General features: G+C 39.8%; 1 protein-coding gene across 1 annotated transcript; it reads left to right on the top strand.

Annotated features, from left to right (window-relative positions):
* The first annotated feature begins 18,159 nt into the window (after positions 1 to 18,159).
* On the top strand, positions 18,160 to 22,461 carry hey1 (hes related family bHLH transcription factor with YRPW motif 1). Its single transcript, XM_023344910.1, has 5 exons — positions 18,160 to 18,349; positions 18,445 to 18,520; positions 18,630 to 18,713; positions 18,836 to 18,917; positions 20,702 to 22,461. The coding sequence occupies exons 1-5, from the start codon at positions 18,264 to 18,266 to the stop codon at positions 21,370 to 21,372; spliced, it is 999 nt and encodes a 332-aa protein (XP_023200678.1). The 5' UTR covers positions 18,160 to 18,263; the 3' UTR covers positions 21,373 to 22,461.
* Positions 22,462 to 24,575: the final 2,114 nt, after the last annotated feature.

Raw genomic sequence — 24,575 nt, 5'->3', positions numbered from 1 at the left:
CACGGGGCCCATGACATCGTCGGCTAAACCTTCCCTGTTCCTGCTTGTCCCGGCTTCTGTCTATTTCTGTCTGCAGGGATAACAAACCCAAAGGAAATTGCCTGCAATACAAACACAGACAAAACCTTTGAGTCCAAGCATGTTTTTCAATGTCCGAATTCCCACAAAACCTTAAATAAAGAAAGAAAAATGAATACAATTATTCAATGAAACCTTTCTGAAAGTGAAATCTAAACTTGACCAGTTTGACACACATGATGTTTGACAATATGACTGTCGGGAAGGAAGTTGTTGTTGTTTGAAAATAGCATGCAATAAAACCCTGATGTGTTTAATTTCATTAAAGTAGCTTCCTGTTTCTGACTGTGTTACTATTTCCTGTTCACTATGAATAATTTCTCTACAACTTCTCACACAGAAAATCTGCAGGGCTGATCTCTTTCTTCTTTTTTTCCCCTTTTTTTAAGCTTTGGCTTGGTAGATTAATTGCTGCTCTTATAAAACTATCTCAAGAGATGACTGGGCAATCTATCATTTCTTTCTTTCTTTTCTTAAACTTTATTTGACGGATCAAACACATACTTGTGGTGTTCTGCCATGTAACAAAAAAAAGGCTACAACACTTTTGGAGCGTATCTGACGTCAAACAAGGGGCGATTCAAATAGGGAGTCTAACCATGATTTATCTCTCATGACGTTCACAAATGAAACAGACCTTGGACTGTTTCGTACTTTCAACTGTGAATGGACATTAATGAAGACACTCTGTAGGTTATCGACTTATTTTTGTTATCTTTTGGTCTTAGTTACTTGTGATTCTCAAATGTTCTATAGCTCTTACTTTCTTACATGATTTCAATCATGTTTTTGTCTAATTAATAACACACACCCTTTAAAAAACAGGAAGGGTCTTTTCAAACACAAGAGTTGTTGATTAAAATAATCCAGTTTTAAAGTAAAATTACTAAAATGATCTCATCTTGTCAGGTATTCAGCTTGGTATCTGACTGTGACTGCTGTCTGCAGAAAGCAAAACTTGTCATAAACTTTGCTTTCTTTCTGACCAAAACTAAAGCTGTGCTATTCCTACCAATAAGGTCTTGAAGTTGTAGATACTTGCCAGAAATAAAAATGTTTAATATTGTCACAAATAGATTTCAGTTGAAATGTTTGTTTTTAAGTTTCCAAAATTTGGCTAATTTTATTTTTAAAGGGGCATTATTGTGTGTTTTCCAGGCACGCAGTGCCATTTTACAGGACAATCAACTATGTTACCTGCAGTTGCTATGAAAATGCTACATGTATCAAAAATGACTAAAAATAAATGTTGCTTTCTAATTTAACGCCTTCAAGTCATCACAACATTCCTCCTCTTTTAATCCTTTAGCAACGTTTTTACAAGCGTTGCACTGAGAAATGGCTGATGCAATGAGCTCAGCAGGTACGCAGTTCAACAAGGTGTTTGCTAATTTCTACTGGCTAGTCTGAAGGAGCTCAGTGGGGGATTTGCAGAGGAGGGGTGCTTTTTGAGGTAGAAGTACAGTAGCTTGGATGCTGCTAGGAGGAGCTTTGTCGTCGAAGGCGGAGCTAAGTCCAACCAGGCATTTTGCACAGCTGAATGGTTGCCATGGGAGATTGCAAGATTTCTCAAACATGCATGAAAGACGCAAGGCAACTCTCCAGGTATGTTTATGATGAGGGAATAACATTATAAAGTGATATAAAGCTCAAAAAAGCCAATTTTACATCATACTACCCTTTTAATATCTTTCTCATGAAGACTACAACACTATTCATCATGCAGCAAGAATGAGCGCTATAACTTCCTGGATAATCCGCACATTCACAAGGTTCCACGTGTGGCTGTCGCTCTGCGACTGGTTGATTGTTGTGCGTAATCCTTTCCAGCCGTTTCCCCTTCTCTCTTTTCTCTCAGCCTGGGAAGCAGCCGCGGGGGGGATCTCTCACAGCCGCTCAGCCGCTCAGTGTTGTGCGCACATTGGTGTGTTTATGTGGGAGTGTGTTGAGCAGACAGCTGCGTGGACGGCCGGGAGCAGCCGTTACAGTGGGGACTCGCAGATAAACACACGCACAAACAGCCGTCTCATCCCAGCATCCCACCCTCTGTGTCCCTGAGGTCACCAGTGCATCTCCGCTTCTTTCAGTAAAGGGAGATATCAGCCGAATAAAGGCGGATCTGTGTGTTTTAGGTTTAAAAAAAGGGACAAAAATGATCAATCAATGCTTTGAGATATACCTTTCTCTTCCTGTTCACTATGTGAACAGTCAATCACACATAGACACTCTGTGTGTGTGTATGTATGGGGGTGGGGGGTTGACCACCAGACGGCAAAGCGGTGACCTCTTTATGAGCGTGTGTTCATGTGTAGGCTGAGGCAGAGTCATATTACATGGATGACTAGGCATTCATGTACCGTGCACCACCTTGTGCATGTCAGTGTATATGTGTGTGTGTCTTTGTGAGCATTTGTGGTTCGTGCGTGTGCAGGCGTGTGTGAGCATTAACCTTCATCTGATAAGGCAGGCCTTCCACCGTGTCCACCAAGTCATGAGACATTATACAGGAAGCTGTAAAATACCAAAATAATTTCCTCTAGAGGTGAATAGTTGCACACATTTTTTGAATTTAAACTTCAGGAATATTTTCTGAAACTGTAACTTTTCTCTCATGGTTTGATGAATACTTGGACTCAGAAGTGCTGAAAAAGAGGCATCTCTGTCTCTTCAACTTTCTACCTGAAGGTTATGGGTCCAAACTGGCCTGTTATTTCATCAACTCTGACCAAAAACATGGAGAAAAGTCTCTTCAGATCATGATGTTGCCGCTGCATCTTTCACTTTTGGACTTTTCTTTTCATATGTTCAGTGTTCTTTTTGTGTCAAGATTTTATTAGTGTCTGAATGCTTTCTTTGGATGAAAAAGCTTTTGATTTACATCCCTAGATTTTATTCCAGACATGGAGACTGTGGAGGAGAAGTTAACTCATGCTGCCCCCCCACAAGCTACTACCCTGGGCGGTTGCCCATGTCGCCCATATCAGTAACTGCCACTGTCCAGAAGACACACAAAACAATCAAATGTTGCACAAAATGGAGCAGTTTACTCGCACCGACATGCAGACAGATTGTCTGCCTTATTTAAGCAACAATAAATGGTGGTTCCATCAAAAGAGTAGTTGTTAGGTCTTTGATCCATGTCACCGTGATGGATTTCCGCATAATTTTGAGGCAAAAATCTCTATATTTCCCCACTAAAAATCTCATGTTGCATACGTGGTGATTAACTGTATGTTATTTTGAAGCAGACAGGAACCTCGGTATGGGAGTTTTTTGGTGTGGGGGACAGAGCGAAGAGCGCGACCCCAATGTTAGTGTTGGTTCAGCCACAGGGACCCAATAAAAACAGTGCTGTCAGTAGCGCTTCTAACTGCAAGGCTCTGTGTCGACCCACAGACCAAATAAACAGCAATCAGCACTGCGCTAACCACTGTGTGACACACACAAAGACACACACACACAGCAAACAGTGAGACTCGGTGAGTGAACCTGGATTCACATCACAGAAACCACACACAATGCACACGAAGGCATACATACGTCACTCACAAGTCCAAAAGCAAACAAACCAGGGAAGTGTGTTTAATTAATGTTTTGAACCGGGCCTCGGAGTGATGTAATAACATCATTCAAGTCGTGTAGTCAGCGATGGTCAGCAACTTCCCACACAACCTGGATTTGACGTGTTCAAAGCAACGGCTTCGCACCTGCAAATTTTACAGCATTAAATGTGTTACGCTAAATCAGCACAGCTCCAGCAATTTTCTAACAATTTTGACAGTTTTATGGGCCAAAGTGTTAATTTAGTTAAAGTTGGCAAAGAATTTATGATATGGTAAAATTTAATAAGTAATTAAAATCAGAGTAGATTAAGCAACTTATTTAAAATATTACTTTTTATGATGGCATACAAGTCTTTTAGGAGTAGGACCCTTTTCTTCAGCAAATCACACGTTTTAAAACATCCATACTGCTTACTGTCGTCATGCACCTGGGGTTTGTGGCACAGCTTACTTTCTTCACTCAGCAACTCATAAACCAAAGCATAACCATGGTGAGACCCATGCATTGCTGAGTTGACTGTGGTAATCAAGTCCTACTCAAACTATGCTTTCAGTGTTCAACCAGGCCTCGATTCTGTCTTCTTGTGCCCTAAAAAGGCCTGCCTGGTGCATACCTTACCCCTAAATTTAAGTATTTTTTGGTTTTCTGGCCACTGCCTTGATCAAACCATGAGTGCTTTACTGCTCCCTTCTAATCAGGCTTTAGCACAGGCTTCTAATAGCAGCTTATCAAATCTCTCTTAAGCAGTACCTTAAAACTTTTGCTCTATAAATTGATTTTTGACCTTCCCTCAAGACTAAAACACAGTTTATGACTGTTTATAATATTAGTTACCAACAAAAAAAAGCACAGAAGTTCTCCAGGGATGTGTACTCGGTCCTACATTCTTTACCCATTGATGATAACCTCTTGATTTACACCTGTAAAGTAACTTAACAAGGCAAAATATCAGGGTGTCTACAGTGCCAAGGATCTCTTTAACATGACTGAAGTGGATGTACTTGTTCAATTGTCTGTTCCAAGTGAAAATTACCTCGTGACGTGATGTCACTCTCTTCAAAACTTCACCCGCTCCGCCATGACAATGAACAAAACAACGTATGCGCTCCTGTAAAACCAGTCAAAAAACGCACATGTGGTAGCCTAATATCGCTTTTATTGAGTAGATGGACCTTACCAGAGGGACCGCTTTTCATTGGCTGATGCCCATTCTACGTGGTCACGTGCGTGGCCGTCTCACAAACACACTTAGCTTCCCGTTAGCTAAGTACAGCATAATGGCAGAACTGATACAACTTCTACACCTTGAAGCCTGTCTGCTACACAGTCTTACGTTAGCTAAACAGATCAATATGCAATGTGTCTGTATCTGACATACACTAAAGATTTTATTTTAGCAGAAAAGGCTTTGGACTAAACTGTTACTTGTGTTAGCCACGTTAGCACCAAGTACAGCTAGTCAATCAACCGTCGCTGTGTTCAGGGAAGCGCTGATTAATAATCGAGAAATAAATATCAAGCCTGGAAACTTGATATTGTAACGGACTGAATGTTATGTTTTTAACATAATCTTTGCTTGTCTTGCGGGGAGCATGCAGTTGCCACGGTAACAGGTGTGCTTAAACTACAAAGAGAGAGAGAGAGTAAAAAGGTTGGAGTGGTATTGAGTTGATCACCTGTTCAGGTTATTTTACCTTTGTTTACCTTAGTTTCTAAAGGTTGGACTAATTACCTCGTTCGTTTGTGAGTTTACGTCATTCACAACAAACATCAAATAGAACAAATATTTTTCATACACAACAAATGGCTTCTACCGCGGTAATTATGTGAAATTAAATTAATTATATTCCAACTTCAGAAGATTTGCCTTTACCTTTACAGAGCTCTTTGGTTCCTCCTATCAGTCTGTAGCTTCTCTTGTTGACATCATCAAACCAAATGTCAGATCTACCATAACTGACTGACACCTGCTGGCCTCAGGTTTGCAACCAGTATGTGACTGAGAAACCAGTAACCTCCTCCTAGATGATGACATGAACTTGTTAGTTCCTCTGTCCATTGTAGTAGCTGATATATTGTGAAAATCCGGTAGAAATGATGCACTAATCAGTCATGTTTACATAGAAACATGGCGCCGCGAGGCTTTGCTTGTGAGACTTGCGGTCACGTGGGTTGTTTGTGGGCGGAGCTTGGTAAGGTCCATTCCGCAGTAAAACTGGTCATAGGGTGGTGCACTGTCAGCTGCAGAGAAAGACAAGGATAGAAACCAAACTTGTCATTTTATTGTATAACTTTTAACAAGGAAAGATACGGTGGTGATGGATAGCAGCTGTCAATCATAATGACTGGAGCAGCCTTCGGTGTAACCGCGAATTTACAGCAAACACTTTTTATAAGGTAAGAAGATTAACATTCATATACTTTATAAGTAAGTATGATTAGAAAGATATCTAGATATTAGAAATATTTTTCAAATCTGGAGAAGGTATGTGTCTAACCATTAGTAACCATGGAAACAATGCCCCACCGCCATGTAGCCTAATATGGAAAAAGAACTGGTTAGCATCTCGTCTTCTGTACGTTTTAAGGCTGCTCCGGTTTAAGGGAAACCACTGTTTATGACATAGTGACATAAATCATGTGGGTTGAATTCGGGCAAAGTCGGTAATTTGATGAACAAGTCAGGAGGGGTCGGGGGGTACGGATCGGTTTCTAAGCTAGCTATTCCAAGCTTCTGTACCGCCGTCTATGAGCCCCAATCAAGTGCTTTACGTTCACAGACAAATTAGCTTGACTCGAATAAACTGGCATAAGAAACATTTCCAGTCGCTCAGTTCAATACTCCCGTCCTTCACTTCCGACGTCCATCATGGCACTTTGAATTATTAAGTTAAGTAGTTGCAAAAGGTCAATATTCTTCCGGAAATTGGCCTCTCACAACCCTCTTTTCTGTAAATCTACTATGAAATAAAGACCACTAGAGCCAAAAAAAATCCTTTAAAAATAAGAAGTCTGGCCTGCTGCATTAGATGCTGATCAAGCAGCTGTAGTGTTGCTGACCAGAAGAAGCTTATGTGTGCTGTGGGGATGGCTGAGGAAGTCAGTGCTGTCTAAATTCCCTCTGTGAATACATTTTACATGAAAATATGCAAATTGCTGTCAAACCTCAAAAGGAGGTTTCTTCTCCTCTATTATTTTATACATTTTGAATAAAAGAGGTTCAAAATGTCAATTTCTCATGCAACAGCTGGCTCACTATCTGACAATCACTTTATGAATGACCTATTATTGGATAAATTAACTCATGAACGAGCGTGGCCATTTAAATATTGAAAAAGATTACAATTTAGAATGACAAATTCAAAAACATTTATATTTATATGTTACAATCTTTACATTTTCCCACAGCAATCTATTCAAAAACTTTTCAGTCATTTAATTCTATAATCCTCACTGAAGCAGACCTCTGTAACTGATGTAAAATTTTAGTAAAAAAAAATAAAAAATTTTCTCGGAACGGACCTCTAGGAATTTCTGAATGGGGTGTGCCACGTTTTAACGCAGGCCCCATGTACTGCGACAGGATCAGACATCACAAGTCCCAACTAATGGATGTGATTGCTTCATAATGTCAGTACAAAGCCTCTAAGAGGGCACAGACAGACGAAAGACCTCCCCAAGATCCCTCTGTGATTGAATAAGCACAAGCAGGGATTGCTTTTGTAGCCGCCACAAGAAGCCTGCAGATATGACTGAAGTGGTCGAGTCCAAACAGGCTGAATAGACAGACAGTGGAGGTTTGGTCAAAGAGAGAGCGAGAGAGTTAAGAAGAAAAGCAGATGCTGAAGATAAAAGAGTAGCCAAGGCTTCACTGGAGGAGTCTCTCTCACGGAAATACTCACAAACATGCAAAACATTTGTTTTCTTCTCCATGCATCTTGCTCACATTAACATACTGATTTTACCACTGTGGAGTCATTTAGCAGCTGTGACAACAGAACGGAACACAGTTATAAAGCCAGGCATGTGAATCACTTTGACCTCAACTCAAAATATAGTATTTAATTTATCCTTGATGATAATTTCACAAAACCTCTGTTATAAAAAGAACTGCAGACCAACCCTTGTGTACTTATTAAATAAAATAAAGATTTTGTACCTATGGAAGTGACGTATTTTGAATAATAATGGAATAAATAATCATAAAATTGCTTAAACTTATTTATTTACACTTAAGTTGTGTTACTCCACCTTGTCTGATTGAGTATCCAATCCCCATTTGGGCCAGTTCATTTATAATGTATGACAGATTAGGACACCTTGACTAAATTAAGCCAGTTTATTTCCAACTAATGGCTTTGTGTGACCTCCTGCTGTTAGATAACATTTATTTGAGTCACATCCTTTGAATCAGTGGGCACACACTGACACACTTTTAGAGCAAAACACCCAACAGCTAACTTCTTCCAAAACATTACTTCCTTAGAAACAATTCCATGGAGATATTTTTCCAGCAGATAAATGTGGAGGATTAAGCGTTTGGAAGTGTGTTTCAAAATACAGTTAGGATTTTTAAAAACTATTTGTCAAAATCTGGACTTTTGCTAAAATTAGTTCTCAAAAAGATCAAGTCACGTTTCACTTTTTGGAATTTGGTTGTTTTAAATAAAAAATTATTCAAAGCCCGATATTCTTTCTTAGAAGACATGCAAACTTAATTTAGCAAAGTCTCTCCCAACTTGCTTCTACCATTTCAGCTGAATCTTACAAACAAGCCCACATACACAACCACCACCACCTAAACATAAATACACACCACGGGTCCCTTCTGGAAAGATCAATTTCACAGGATCACACAGCGAGCTCTGGTTCCCAGGCGTTCCTCACGCGCTATGCAGACGCAGACGATTCCCTCACACAGCCTGACTCTTGACCCTCCATCATTACGAGGGTCAGAGGATCGTGAACCCCCTCTGCTGCAGCTGGAGAGGAGGGGGGCTTCTCCGTCTCCCAAGGTTTTCGGAGATGCTTGAAGGAAGGGGTTTTTCTACTGGAGGCCAAATGTCAAACGTTAAAACATGTTTCAAGAGTTTCGAGGTTGTTATCGAGTTAGCGAGGGAAGACTGGTGGTTAGTAGTTTTCATGCTTGTTGAAGGTGTGTGTCCACATACACTGTTTGACCAATGCTGATTTTCATCTCAAGTGTCAGCATGAATTCATGTCAGGCTCACAGATCACGTTGCTTTCATATCATAGCATCAGACCTGAAGCATTTAGAGCCAGTCATGGCAAAGACCAGGATCTCTTGCTGCAGTCTTACTTCAGCGTCTTCAGCTTTTTCAAATTTCAGCTGCAGTTTCCGTCTCGTTGACTCTTATTATATAGAAAAGATCAAAACATTACAGATTTATGATTTTCCAACAGCACAAGGCAGGTGTAAAAGTGTGATTAGGTCAAGCTTAACGCAAATAATAGCCTCAAGCTGAGATGAAAGTTAAGTAACTTGCTTTGTTCTCTTGACTTTCACCCTCCTCTCACAGTGACCACCCACCAAGAGTTTCTCTCACTCCAGACATGAGTCCCACCCAAACACCCCCAACCCACCCTTACGCAAAAAAGGAGAAATTACTGTCACTCTACATCCCATTCTTATCTCCACATTAAATTCACTGATTATTGCCAGCAGGTACTTGACTGAACCCAACACATGGGAGTCGAGTACCTTCTTTTTCCATCCCATCCACCTGTTGAATTAGGTATCAGATGTACCAGACGGAGGATTAGATGACCTTTTCGGAAGATCTGAGAAATGCAGACAAAAGGGTGTGTTGGAGTCGTCTTGGTTTCCTGTGGGGAAGGAAAATAAATCACTAACATTATCTCTGTAACATATGTTGATCCATCTGCCTTCAGACAAACTCTACAGGTGCCTCAGAGCGTTCACATGCAGCATGAAGAGTTTCTAACTCATTTTCAAATTACTGCTATCCCGAACCTGGTGTCCAGTGAAGTAGAGTCCAGTGGGTTTTACATTCATTTTAATATGAATGTACATCTCAGTAAGGAGGGTCATTTCATGTGTTCCAATGAAAATCTCCAAACCTTTTCTTCCACATTGTCATAGCGGGGTATTTGTGTGTAGAAATTTGAGGAAAGAGATTAATTTAAAACAGTTTTGAATGAGGCGGTAACATAAGAAAATGTGGAAAAAGCAAAGCACAGTGAATACTTTCCAGATGCACTGTATTTGAATTAATTCAATGTTTTTTGCAAAGCTCTTAAACTTCAACTCTCAATCTTAAATTATTGTTATTTTTCCATGGATCAGGTGGGACCAGGAGTCTATAAACTCCAGCCCTCGAGGGTTAACATCCTGCAACTATTAGATGTGACTCTTCTTCACCAATAATGAGGTAATTACTAGGTTCCTGGAGAACTTGACTGCAAACTGAGGAGGTCATTCAGCCATTTGATTCAGTCTGTTGGACCAGAGAAACCTCTAGAAGTTGCAGGATGGATCTTCGAGGCTTGGATTTAAAGAAACCTGGGTTTGCATTAGGTTCCAAACCAATATATTAAAGAATCTTACAACATTAAATACTGAATAGATTAGATTTTCATTTTCATGCTGTAATGACTCATTCAATGAAATTCAGTTTATTTATATGGTGCCGAGTCACAAATAATATGGTCTTGGGGCACTTTGGAGAAAATAAACAATTTTCCCTCAGAATCAGTAGCACATTGCAAGCGACTGATCACTGTTGCTACACACAGATCCATGAGGACTCAGTCTGTGTACATATACAGCTCTGGGAAAAAAAAGTAAGAGACCACTTAAAATGATCATTTTCTCTGATTTTACTTTTTATGGATATATGTTTGAGTAAATTGAACATCGTTTTTTTATTCTATAAACTACTGAGATCATGTCTCTGAAATTCCAACCAAAAACTTTGTATTTATTTGCAGAAAATTAGAAATGTTCAAAATAACAAAAAAGCTTTCAGACCTCAAATATTGCAAAAAAACAACAACAAAAAAACAAGTTCATATTCATTTAGAAACAACAATACTAATGTTTTAACTCAGGTAGAGTTCAGAAATCAATATTTGGTGGAATAACCATGAGGTTTTCAAGGGGGTTCAGTGCAGTGGGCTCTTAATTCTTTCCAGAGCTGTATATAATTGATTTTAAATTTGGCGACATTATTGAATTGAATTGACTGAGTATTTCTGAATTTAAGGGGTGTTTTTGTGCCTTGAGACAACATTTGTTGTGAGTTTGTGCTACATAAAACAGCTTAATTGAATTGATCCTGGTGAACCAGAAGCAAAAAAGTAAATTTTAGTACCGGACGTGTTAAACCACTGCTCCAAAAATGTTTAGGCACTAACTTCAAATCAGCACTTAAAACCTCAACATTTAAAAGTCTAAACTCTTTAAGAGTTGGATTAAAATCAGATTTTTATTTAGTTTGTAGATCAATGAGACTACACTTCAATATCAGACATCTGATCAAACAGAGGGGGGAAAAAATCACTAAAATTGTTTAATCTTTAAATAAGTATTTTGGTGTGACAGAGACTGATGGGGAGGCCCTCGTCACTTCCCACGGAGGGGACAAGACAGAGCTGAGTGTCACTGGGTCAACTTTGACACATCCCTCACTTCCTCAATACACAAACGCACTGACTGATGTGCTCTGTTTGTAGCTGAAGTGGAAGCACGGAGAAGAATACGAGTGAAGTGGGGTAGAAAGAGAGGACCCCTTTCAAAAAACAACTCGCACAAGAAATAACAATGATTGACAAGGGCAAACAATGAAACCACGTTCAAATCCCCGCCCGCCTTAAGGACAATACCAGGCTGTCTCACACACACACATACGGACCTCAACCCTGCATCACAAACAGCCCACCCTGCTAAAGACACTCACATTCATGTCTCATTTGGCTCCCACCCCCCCCTCTCGCGAGGGGACAATGGTCGGGTGTCATACACGTCTGGAGGAGAATTAGCCTTCGCTTCCGCTCTCTGTCAGGGGAAACAAAGTTAGTCTTCCTCCGCGCTCCATACAGCTCTATTTATAAACAATAACAAGGCTCACCATCCGCAGGGTCTCACCAGAGAACGGCTCGACGTATTGTTTGGAGCGGATGGACATCTGTCTGTGGCTAACCTGCAGACGCCGCAGCACTCAGCATCTAGGTGGTCCCGTTCCCAAAAGTTTTATGTATTTTTCGTTTTTTTTTTTGTTCAAGTTAGAGACAGAGACTCAGGCACGCAGCCAGCCAAGTGACATCTGGACTCCTGGTTTTCCATGCGGTTGATTTAATTTATTTATTTTTGCAATAAATTCCAATGAAACTTATCATAGGGCACTACACAAAGTAAGTCAATATGTTCAATGAGTGTCAAGTTCCTAAGCAGTTTGAAAACAGCATGGAGTTTAATCTGCATAAACATGGAACTGGGAAAAAGTTAATGGAAAAATATCCTCCATCCATTTGTCCCATTTGTCTGTCCCATCTCCTATGCCTGTCTTCAACATACCCAGGAAAAACAAAAGAGGTTAGCTCTTGTCTTCATTTTGAAGGAGTCCCAGGCGAAAGGATTTGGTTTTCCCTTTCCTCCTGTGGTGATCAGTCAGCATCTTCAGCATATTCCTCGTAGTCCTTTCTTGGATGTAGGCGCAGCACCAGAAAGGTGGACTCAGAGGAATGAATTTCAAGGCCAACAATCTCCTGAACTACAATCCAGGGAAGAACTAGGAGTCTACATAAACTCCTAGTTTACAAGAGTGTGACAGATCTCATCGGTCACCATTAATCGTCACTCTTAATGTTGGAGGAGCAAAACAGTCTTCATCCTCCAGAGAAGCGTGATGGATTACTTGTTGTTAGTAGTAATGTAGGTCAGCTACGTGGTGACAGTCTGATGCTACAAGAGTGTGACTGATCTCAATTTTAGCCTCTCAGGCTGAGATCTTTGATTGTTGTCGCCAGGCCAGGGTTTCTTGGCCCCACCATACTCTAACACTCGTTCCACAATCCTTTTGTCTCCACATCTTTGGAAGCATTACAAATGTTCACCTTCATCCTTGAACTTTATATCTGTCATCAGCTGAGTCAGTCAGGAACTGATTCATTCAACCATATACGGTTCTGTTTCAAACAGGATCAAAGAAAAATCTTTAAGTGGTGGGTTCTCCTAATATTACTATTTAGGGAATACAGTTGTTTCGAATATTTATTTTTTAAAAGCAAACAAGAGATGTTTGGACTTTAAATGACTGAACAAACACTGCTGACATGAAAGTAATTAAAGATTAAACGCAAGCTGACACGTCTGTTGATGTATCCAACTGAGAACCCCGAGCTAAACGGGAAAAAAAAACACAAAGAACACTTTAGCTTTTCAGCTCTTGACAGATTTGCACGACTTAGCGAACCGAGAGTTCCTGAATGTGGCATCAACATCATTCATCAAAATCACTCTGTCGACGCTGCAGCCCAACTCCATTTACTCTTCCTGAAGTCATGAAGAGCTGGCCCGGCTCTGGGCAGGAAATCACATCCAAACAAACTGATACAACACCTTGTGGCATGTGGGTCACTGTGCGAATACATTCAGCACGAGATGCAACAGATTGCAGAATTTTTTGGTGGAATTCACCTATGGCAGAGTGTCAAAGCCTTAATATCCACAAGCATTTATTCTGGTGAGAGTCTAGATTTAATATGTCTAAGGACATGAAATTACTGTAAAGAAAATGGTATTTTTAATCATAAATATAAGTTAAAAGCATTTTATTGTACAATAAGGGCAAAGAGGGCATGGAAACATGTGACTCACTCAGGAAGGAATTAGAATGTTTCTAAATTATTGTCTTAGTGTCTTCTGTTTAAGCTGGCTCCTAATCAACAGTCTGTCTGAGAGGATTTAGCTTCAATTTGAGGGTTTTAGGCATATAAATTATCTTTGAGTTTAAAGCCACAATAAAATGACTTATTAAGGAAGGAGACGGGCAGGGAGAGGCAAGATTTAATAGGCAGGACTGAGGGAAACTATGTGCAAAAGCAAAAAAAAAATAAAATAATTTTATATATATATATATATATATATATATATATATATATATATATATATATATATATATATATATATATATATATATATATATAAATATAGAAAACTGACCTTACTGGTCAAGAAAAACTGGACCAAATTAGGGGCCAAAGAGAACCTGAGCACATATTACATTGAGACCTTAAGCTGATTTCTAAGCTTGGTACATTGTAGATTTATAGCTACCCCTCTACCTGTCTCTTGTCAATTAAATTTTTGAATCGATTATGTTTTAGAATATATATATATATATATACAGTATATATATATACAGTATATATATATATATATATATATATATATATATATATATATATATATATATATATATATATATATATATATATATATATATATGATTTACAAAACAAAATACAAAAAAACTGTGTCCCCTTACTCTGATAACCTGATGGAAAAAATTTTGCAACCACCTGCCTTAAAAACTCTGCTTTATAAGAAAAAAGGAAGGAGAGTTTGCCAAAAGTAATGTTGGGGGGAAATTAAAACATCCCCTTGTACACAAAATCCCCAAGGCTAAAAAAAAATGGTGGCAGCATCATATTGTTGAGAGCTAATGAGAAGAGGGAGAGAGCTAATTACAGGGCAATCATGGAAGAAAAGCTGTTAGAGGCTCCAAAACACCTTCATGCAGGATAACAGCCTATATAGTAAAATAATTTGCGGCTGTAATACGAAAAAACTGGAGAAACAAAGCAGTGTACAAACTCAGCGCTAGGAAAAAAATAAATAAATACATGACAAAACGAGAGCAAAACAGTGGAAACATCACTTAATTTGATGCGATTTGGTGCAGAAACTTAAAAAAGATGGGCGGGGAGGTAGAAGAGGGGGGAGTTATGATGATGTGGCGGAGCTGGCCCTCACCTTCAAAGGGCGGCCCCTGAAAGGCCCTACTAATCACAACATGTGATGAGACCCACAGAACAAAGACAGCCGGGCAGAAAATAACAGCGTGGGAACTCTAGTTGAACTTGAAATACAACAAGAGAGCTCACACACCCCTTCTCCTCCCCTCTACTCCCACTACCGCTACTAACACACACACACACACACGCACACACACACGCATACACATATTGTCAGACGGTAATGTGGAAGCACACCTGTTTTACGGAGACGGAAGCTTTCAGGTGGCTAGACTCAAGCTCCAACACTTCAGAATGACACACATATATAAATCCACAACTAGTCAATATAGTAAATGTTATTCTGCATCTGTGTGTCTGTGCCGCTGTAAGCATAGCCTCATACAACAACAATAAGATGAAAACAGCCCTAAGTGCTTCCTCTCATTCATATAAACCAAACAAGGGCTACTGTGACTACGGCGCTAGCTGAAAAACGATCACAATAAAAGCTGTTTGTGTGCAAGAGTGTGCATATGAAGGGAGGTGGGGGGGAGGGAGGATTTTGGTTTGACTTTTATTAGGCCGAGATTAAAATCAGAAGCAGCTCAGAACAAATAGTACTCTTCTGTTGATTGAAATAATTCCACAAATTCAGATTTTGTGCTTCCTCCTTGCATGCGAATGCTTCCTCAGCTTTTTCACTGTTTTTTCATTTTTGGTTGGCGTGACAAAAATGAGAAAAGTCCTTAGGAAAAATGTTCGACTGGATTGGTTGTCTGCTTTTCTTCAGCACAGAATCCCGGTATCAGCCAGTTCAACAGCAACAACAATGAATATCTGAACTTTACGTTTACTTTTTAAAAACGTTTTGAAAAGAAAACTATATCGTTTCAGCACTTTGCCTTACACAAATAAATATATTATATTCTGTCTAATAAACTGACTCATCACTCACATTAAAATAACCTTTTGAAGCTAGCAACCTTTAAGCAGATATTGAACATAATATCACAGAGCTGACATTTATCTATTAGGAATATTCTCTTTTTTTGGTCTGATGTTATATTAAATGTGTTTATTAGCTGCAAATGGAAAGCCTTCATGATTAGAAATAAAGACTTAAAAACATCAATCTGTTTTTAAGTAATTAATCTATGTGGTGGACTTAATGAGTTGAATAACTAAAATAAATTAACTTGAATATAACCGTATATTATCTGAACTACATAAGCTTTAGTCAATCCCTTTCTTTTTATCAGGCTTTAAGCAACTCTACCTAACCGGTTTATTGTTTGCTTAATACCAGTTTCAGAGGTTAGAACTCTGTCATTAGAACTCAGTTATTGAATAATTTATTTATTCTGTGTATGTATATGTTTTTCTTTGGTCTAATTATGTTGCAAACCTTTAGCATTTAAACTAAAGAGACAAAATATCAACTTTCAGATTCTGTTTCCCTGACTAAGTTAATGTAGCCTACATTAAATGCAATATATGCTGTCCTTAAATTTTGAAAACAATAAGAGCAGCAACATCTCAACAAATAAAACACGATGCAAAGCTCATGGAACAACGCATCGCGTGGAATTGCGCAGTCTTTCTGCTGGTTCAGAAAGGATTTAAACCATAACACAACTACTTGAGGTTCCCCCGCAGGAGCCCTTGCTCGGACTGAAGAGCCCTGCAGCCAGCTCCACATGCAGAAACATGACTCCTCTGTGTATACAAACACGCAGCAGCGAATCTGTCAAATTATTTGGGGGAGTGTGACCAGCGTAGGAGCCAGCAGTCGCGCTGCGGTGATGATGTGGAAACTCCGGGGAGAAGGAGATGGGGGGTACTGACTGCTCTCACAGAGACCTTGAAGTGGCCACGGAGTCTCCACCGTGCATGAGGTCTCTCTGTGGGGTAAGATTAGACGTGGTGGCTTCCTCTGGTTGCGGCAGCGCTGCCTCTGTCTGTCCTCCCGGGCTGAGTTAGTATTGGATTACAGGTTCACACGCTCGCTCGCAGACCGCCCGTCGCCCCGACCAATTGCTCCATTCATTCCTGCGCCGGAGACGGCCGTCGGCCTCTGATTGGTTATCAGCGCCGGTTAGGGAACTTTCCCACGGCCAGCGCGTGCTGACAGCCGGCCAGCCACTCCTCGTCACCACCGGGACACACACACACACACACCCACGCACGCACATACACAGAGAGAGAGGAGAGGTGGGGGGATGTGAGGGGCACCGAAAGTCCACTGGACCGCTGTCAAAGTTTCTTCAAAGATCCTCTATGTTTGGAAAGATCAGTCACTCCCAAAACCGCAAAGAATAGAATTTCAAACATGGTCTCCAAATATCTAGTAAAAGTAATTAAATTTAAAAAAATATTGCTTTGCTTTCCAAGGTCAAACTTGAAAATGTATGCTATGACATATCAACGCAACTTGGCTTGATTTGCAGCTATTATCTGTAATTTTGTCAACTAAGAAGATTTTGGAAATTTGCAACACGACTTACCAATAAGGCTGTCCCTCTGTTGAGTGGTAATGTTAGCACTCACAGAAAAAAGTAAAAAATTATTAGAATTTTTGTTATATATATATATATATATATATATATATATATATATATAAAATATATTCAGTTACAAAAAACTGTCACCAACTAAATCAAAAGAGCTCATTATTTGATCAGTTACTCAGTACTTGAGTAGACTTTTTACCAAATACTTGTTTTACTTGAGAAATTTCTTGTATGGCAACTCTTTACTTTTACTTGAGTAAAAATGGGTTAAAGTAGTGCTACTCTTTATTGAGTACAATCTTTGGGCACTCTACCAACCTCTGTCTAAAATCCATGGCTACATTTGCTTATCCTCAACTGCGATATATCGGAGCAGCTAAATGCTTTGGACACAGATGCCACACATGCAGAAAAGACTGCAGATTTAACATGTTTGAACAGAAATAGATCTGAATGGCAGGAATAGCAGTGCTCTTCTTTTTTTAGAAGTTAAAAATACCATCATGGTCTGATTGTGAAACAAAGAGCCCTCAAACTCCTCAGAAACTCTCGACTTGAAGAAACTCAAAACGACCACAGACCACACTGCTGTGTCATTTGTACTTGTACTGCTTCTCCAAAGTGGTTATTTTGCAGATGTGCATTCTTTTAAGTTCTTTGTTGTTGTTTTCCACGGTATCTTTACATCTGCTTGCTTACACCGTCCAAATTAACATTTTTGTTGTTGTTGTCATATATTTTGGCTATTCCATATTGAGATTTTTTTGCAAGTCCAAATATGTGGTCATAGTTTTATTTCGCTCATGACCATCAAAATAGTTCCCCGAGTGAGACGTCTGAACTTTTATTCCCCTCTCAGGTCTCTTCGAGAGACACTGGTGTGCTGGCGTATGCTTGGCCACAACTGCCCTGCCAATCAAAGTGCAGGCGGCTTTGCGATTGGCTTCTTCGAGCACTAAGCCCCGCCCCCGCTGGCGGGCAACACAGTTGAAATGACACCGTGGGAACGCCGAGCGCTTCAAACAGAGGCGCTTCGGACGAACCTGTGCATTACGCACGTCTGGCAGACCCGAGCGACGCACCGAGGGGAAATACTCTGAAGCCGTAAAGATGAAACGGAATCACGATTTTAGCTCATCGGACAGCGAACTGGATGAAACTATCGAAGTGGAGAAAGAGAGCGCAGATGAGAACGGGTAAGAATTTCATCCCCGAATCAGGTCAGACAGCTTTTTAGGTAATAAAGTTTTGTTTTTGTTTTCCTAAAATTCCGTTTGTTTTACTACTTTAGGAACATAAGCTCTCCTCTCGGGTCCATGTCTCCGACAACATCAACTCAGGTGCAGGCGCGGAAAAGACGCAGAGGAGTAAGTCAATCAGATTTGAGAAATTCATCAAATCGTTTTATATATATAGATATATATTGATGCTTTAGGCAGCAGACTGATGCCTAACAGAGTCTTATTAATTTGTCAGATCATAGAAAAGCGGCGCAGGGACAGAATAAACAACAGCTTGAGCGAGCTCCGCAGGTTGGTTCCCAGCGCCTATGAGAAACAGGTGAGTGCCCTAGCAATGTTTTTACTAGACATTTAACAACTATAAAATGTTTCAGATATGCTGTGTGTGGGTTGTTTTTAAATAAAAAAAAATAATATAAATTGCCCCCTTCCATACTCTAGGGTTCAGCCAAGCTTGAAAAAGCAGAAATTTTGCAGATGACTGTTGATCACCTCAAGATGCTTCATGCTGCTGGAGGCAAAGGTAAAAGCATAACCTGATTGTACTTATTGGTCTGTTGCAGAGCCAATCCAAGACTGTGTGGGACCCCAATAACTGAATTTTATTTTCAGTGCCTTCCTTAACTTGATCAACAGGTCCCATCATGTCACCTGTGTTTAAATGTTTTGTGCATTATAACTTAATCCATATATTGTGTCCTGTTCTGGCAGCCGAGGCAGATAGTACCAGTCGGAAAAATAATCAGGGTTTATTTCCATTTGAGTTATTATATTGACTAGGATTTCTCTGTCAAGGTTATTTTCTTTTTAATTAGTGCAGAGAATAAGCAAATACATAAAACCACAGACATGGAGGTAATGTTTGAAATACCATATAAAAATATACACTGGTGGGTCTGGTTGCCTTGCTGTGTCAGTGTAATATTTGCTGAACAAAGGGGCGATAAAATGTGATTTTCCCTTTTGCATGGAGCGCTTTAAAAAAAGAATATGGCAGGTCTTGTCTGGTTCAGGCAACAAACTGGTCAGGGTGCAAGAATGATAAAGTAAAGAGGATTGCAAAGACAGGAATAAAACAAACTAGACAGAAGCAACCTGGGAAATTATGACACCACTTAACAAACTAAGTGTAATAATGTTGGTATAAAATCAATTTACATGTGGCATAAAGATAAAACCTGGTAATATTTTGAGACATTAAATATACATATCTATATATTCTTAGGGTTTATGAAATTCAGTTGTTGTTTCCAGAGCAGAGAGGTTGCTATGCACTTAATAGAGAATAGTGCTTCTTGAATGCTGTCTTGGTTTTTCACAAAATTAATCCTTCTATAACAGTTTTAGGGAAAGCCAGTTATTCCAATTTTACGTTCTTTTCAATAGTTTGTTAAAACATATTCAACTTAGTAAGAAAGTTGAAGTGTAAAAACAGTTAGAATGCTCTCAAAAACATGAACTTCTTAAAGTTCGTGTTATTCATGTTCATGTCAAGAAATATTTTCAGACTATTTATATTGATTTATTATGTTTTAATACAAGTGTTACAAGTTCTGTTTACCACAACATATGTAATGATCAGATCTCCAATTTTGGTAAAACCAAGCTAGACATTTGACTAGACTTTGAGACTGGCATGTGGTTTTGAGAGTAGATGAAGATATTAATTATTCACATTAGAAACACAGACAGTAATCTTCTAGTCTTGTAGTTAATGAATTTATACCTTTACCTTTATTTTGAGACTTCCAAAAAGTTGCCGACATTTCCAAATTCAGCCTGTTCCATGACTGACAGAGGTTGAAAGTTCAAAACAATGAAACAGAGCACCTTGGATGCAATATGTTCAACCTTCCTGTTACCTGCTCTCTTCTAGCCTGACTGAACCAGAGAAACGTCTCAATATTTGTGGGCATCTTGTAAAAGATTTTGTGTTCTTAGCTCATTAGCAACTTCCGTACGATTGCTGTTGTCAACACCTCCTGGTGCATCCACTCCTTGAAAAAAGCGTCTGATCTTTACTATTTCAGAGCAACTGGTCATCAAGCTTCTCTTTCCAGTCATAGAAAGTTTTTTTCGGTGCATATCAAATTGCCAATGATAGTTTCCTTCATACAAAAATACATTTGAAATACATTTGTATTTTTGTACGTGTATCGTAATTTTGCGCACGTTGCCTCTTGGATGGGAGTCTTGGTTTGCCTAAAGGCGAGGGCATGATTACATGTGACAGAGCCTCTCTTTAGTTATGTGGAAACTTGTTTGGTGGTGTAAAATTTAAGTGGTTTCCTTTCCTCATCCCCCCAGGTTACTTTGATGCCCATGCCCTGGCGATGGATTACCGTGGTTTGGGTTTCAGGGAGTGCCTGGCTGAAACCGCCCGCTATCTCAGCATCATTGAGGGCCTGGACAGCACAGACCCTCTGCGAATCCGCCTTGTCTCTCATCTGAACAACTACGCCAGTCAGAGAGAGGCTCACACCGGCCTGAGTCACCTGGCCTGGGGTTCTGCTTTTGGTTCCCCTCCTGCCCACATTGCGCATCCCATCCTCCTCCAGCACCAACAGGGGGCTCCTTTGGCACCTCTATCCCGCAGCACCACCAGTAGCCCTCATAATCCTCTGTCGTCCACATCTTCTTCCTCTCCCTCCTCCTCCACCTCGCCCACATCCTCCTCACTAGTCGCAGAGACTCATGTGCCTGGCAGACGCAGCGACAGCGCCACCCCGCTCTCGGATCAGGGTCCAATCAGGATCCCGTCCACCTCTTCTGCTCCCACCACCGTTCTGCACCCGGCCCTGGTTCCGTCGTCAGCATCCAAGCTCTCTCCTCCCCTTCTCTCCTCACTTTCAGCTTTCCCCTTCGCCTTCAGCGCCTTCCCGATCATCTCCCCTACCACTGCCATCAGCCCCCCGGCTCAGAGCGCCAGTGTGGGCAAACCCTACAGACCCTGGGGCATGGAGATAGGAGCTTTCTGACTCAAATAGCACGACCTGCTTACACAGACTCGTTTCACTTCCCAACTGAGCCGGACTCAAGGGCAAGACTTTATGTTCCCTGCTAAGAAAGTGTTATGTCTTTTCTATTTTGATGATATCCCACAGAGGAGAGTAAAAGGTTTATACATTTTGTTTTTTTATATATATATATAAATGAATAAAAATACAAGTAAACATCAACAAGAGGGATTTATTGAGCTGATTGATCCCTCTTCAGTAGCTTCACCCTCTTGTTGTCAGCCAGTCAGAAATGGCTTTTTCAGATGCTCAATAGGTTCCTTGGTGAAAACAACCCCATCTGCCCCCTTTGTTGTTTTCCTGAGTTGCATGAAGATGACTGGATGCCGTGGCTGCAGCGGGGAGGGACATGACATAACCCCATCCTCACCCCTCTTTTTACGACAATTTATGGGGCGTAATAACTGAAACCAGGTGTCTGACTAAATACTCCGAACTAAAGCTTGAATACCAGCTTGGCTCCAACTAATCATACGCTGCACTGTTGCCCAAGCCGTCTTCCTAACTTATGTTTCCGTTCTATAGTGAATTCTCACATTCGTCTTTCTCTGATGTGAACGAGGCTAGGTTCGTTCACCATATCTCCAAGTTATTTACATACTTTGTTTAGTATTACAGCATCGACAATAAATGTATTAGAAAAACTCAACTCAGTTTCAATGAAGCATGACCACATGATTGTTCAGAATGGCATTTAGGAATGTTTCTGCATCATCTTGCATTGATATTTTGTAAATTAAGACTATAGTTGTTGTTTTTTTTCACCTTGTCTCCAGTTATCTATGTGCATTTATTTGTTGAGTGTTACATTGTTGCCAATGATAATTCTGAAGCCCTTTAAGTCAAATCAGTTTCAAAGAAACAGGATCGCATAATTGTTGAAACGGCTCGTGTTGTAGACATTTTTTTTTTTGTGTGTCCTCACTTTCAGCCTGTATGGTTTATGGTTGTACAAAGCACAAACAAGCGCCAATAAATTAGTTGTCAGTTTTCCATTTCTGTTACTGCTGTTCATGACATGTTCCCTGCAATAAACCATTCATTCTGGTAGATGTTGTTGATTTATTGTTGTTTGCCCAAGTGTGTGTACATTATGGAGTGTGTGTTTGCTTGTTGATGCTCGCTGTTGTTTTTCCCAATGACTGTGGGCGTGTGTGTGTGTGTGTGTGTGTGTTTGTTTTCATGTGTGTGCAGTATCGGCGGCCGGTATAAGATGCGGCTGCTTGTTTCTCTCAGCGGCCCTCTGTGTGTGCACAGGAAACCATTAACAAGGCGGGGATATCCTGGACAATAGCAGGCCCGGCCGGACCCGTGCGCTCCGTGGGAACTGGAGGAGGGAAAGAAAAAAAGAGAGAAGGATGGCAGGAGTAGGTGAGGGACAGAGGCAGGGAAGGAAAGAGGAGAAAGAAAGAAATCAAAGGTGGGAGCAGAAGTGAGGGGTTGTGAGAAAGGAAGTCCAAAAGCGAAGAGTTTTGTCTCTTTGCCATCATTTCAGGCTGGACCAGCTGCTCCTTCTGTTCTCAACCCGGACACACCATCCCTTCTTTTTCTGGATTAAGATCTTGCCAATATTCAACCAGTTCCTTGTTTTTTTTTTTCAAATACAAACTTTTTCCCTTTGGGTTTTCATACTTAAATTCATATTTAATAAGTCAGATTTTTGTTGTTGAACACTTGTGTTTTGTCTCCCTCTACTGGCCATAAAGCCTTCTTCCTCGGAAATCAGAATAACTTTGATTAATTAATGGAGGCCATAAGCAAAGTACACTGTAGTTGCTATGACAATTATTACAAACAATTAAAGTCAGAGGTTTACATACGATGATATACAACATAAATGTCTGTAATTTGGGACTTTTGTGAGTTACTTATGCTATTCTTTGCCAAAAGTACCAGCAAAACAACACACAGCTTCAGTCGTTTAGAAAACACAAATTAGATACAAAAGTTGGAATTTATTGTTGATTATTATTTCTTCAAGGTCACAAATATACATATTTACATTTGGTCAACCAGTTGATTTTGTTCGCTTTGCTATAAATATTGTTTTGTGGTCTATTTAAATTTGTTTTCCCTGTATTAACAAAAGGCCATATTAAATATAACCTATATAAACTCAATAGTATATACTTCATATATAATTTGGTAATATAACTATGCATTCAGCTCAATTAGATCAACTTTAACCTGAAGGTCTGACTCGACTCAAATGTTTATTTTTTACAAGACTAACAATGACTGAATAGAAACACAGAGGGCTTAACTAAAGCCAAACTTAGGAGGTAACGTATTGTCCTACACTTCGTAGCCTATGATGTCTTCTTCTGGCAACTCTTAGAAAAACGCAGATTTGATCTGCAGTGACATCATCTGTTAAGACTTGGTACTGCAGTAAAAATATAGCAGGCTACAAAAGCTTAAGGCTGCATCTCCTTCATGTCCAAATTCTTCATGAGTTTTCTGCCATGCTTGAGAATGAACCATTTTCCAAAATGTTTGTAGAAGCAATACATGTGACCATGGAAGAGAGTGGGACAACTTAACTGATTTGGAAAGGTGCAGCAAATTATTTTGGCAATAAGTATCTGGATACTTATTGAACATTTATCCCAAAAATGTTTGAATAAGTGTCCCTCAGTAAGTTTTAGAGAAACAACAAATATTGTTCAAGCTTTTATCAATCTTGCTAAAATTGCATTTTAAGTATTTTAACATAAATATAATCTGTTTTGTTGTAACATAACAAGAGCTGCAAAAATTCTGCTGAACCCATAGATAAATCTGACTCTTATCTATAATACTAAAATGTACTGAACTACATTAATCTGGATTACTTTTGTATAATTGGATATGTTTGTAAACTGGGGCTGTTATGAATGTTTTTTATTTTTATTTTTGCATAGCAATTCGAATGTTCTCCTTGTGCATGCTTGGGTTCTTTCTGGGAACTTCAGCTTCTACTCATAATCCAAAAACATGCATGCTGGGATAATTGGTCTCTCTAAATTTCCAAGTGAGTGCATGGTTGTTTGTTCTATATGTCTCTGTGTTTGCCTTGTGATGGATTTATAATCTGTAGTCACCAGTCCCCGCCCCAAACATTAAAAAATGGATAGATTATTTTCCCTGATTGCTGAAGAAATGGATGGTTTGGTATTTGTTCC

Source organism: Xiphophorus maculatus, chromosome 13, assembly GCF_002775205.1.
Source record: "Xiphophorus maculatus strain JP 163 A chromosome 13, X_maculatus-5.0-male, whole genome shotgun sequence".
Lineage (NCBI taxonomy): Eukaryota > Metazoa > Chordata > Actinopteri > Cyprinodontiformes > Poeciliidae > Xiphophorus > Xiphophorus maculatus.
The sequence above is the reverse complement of the archived record's forward strand: the minus strand, read 5'-3'. Positions and strand labels throughout refer to the sequence as shown.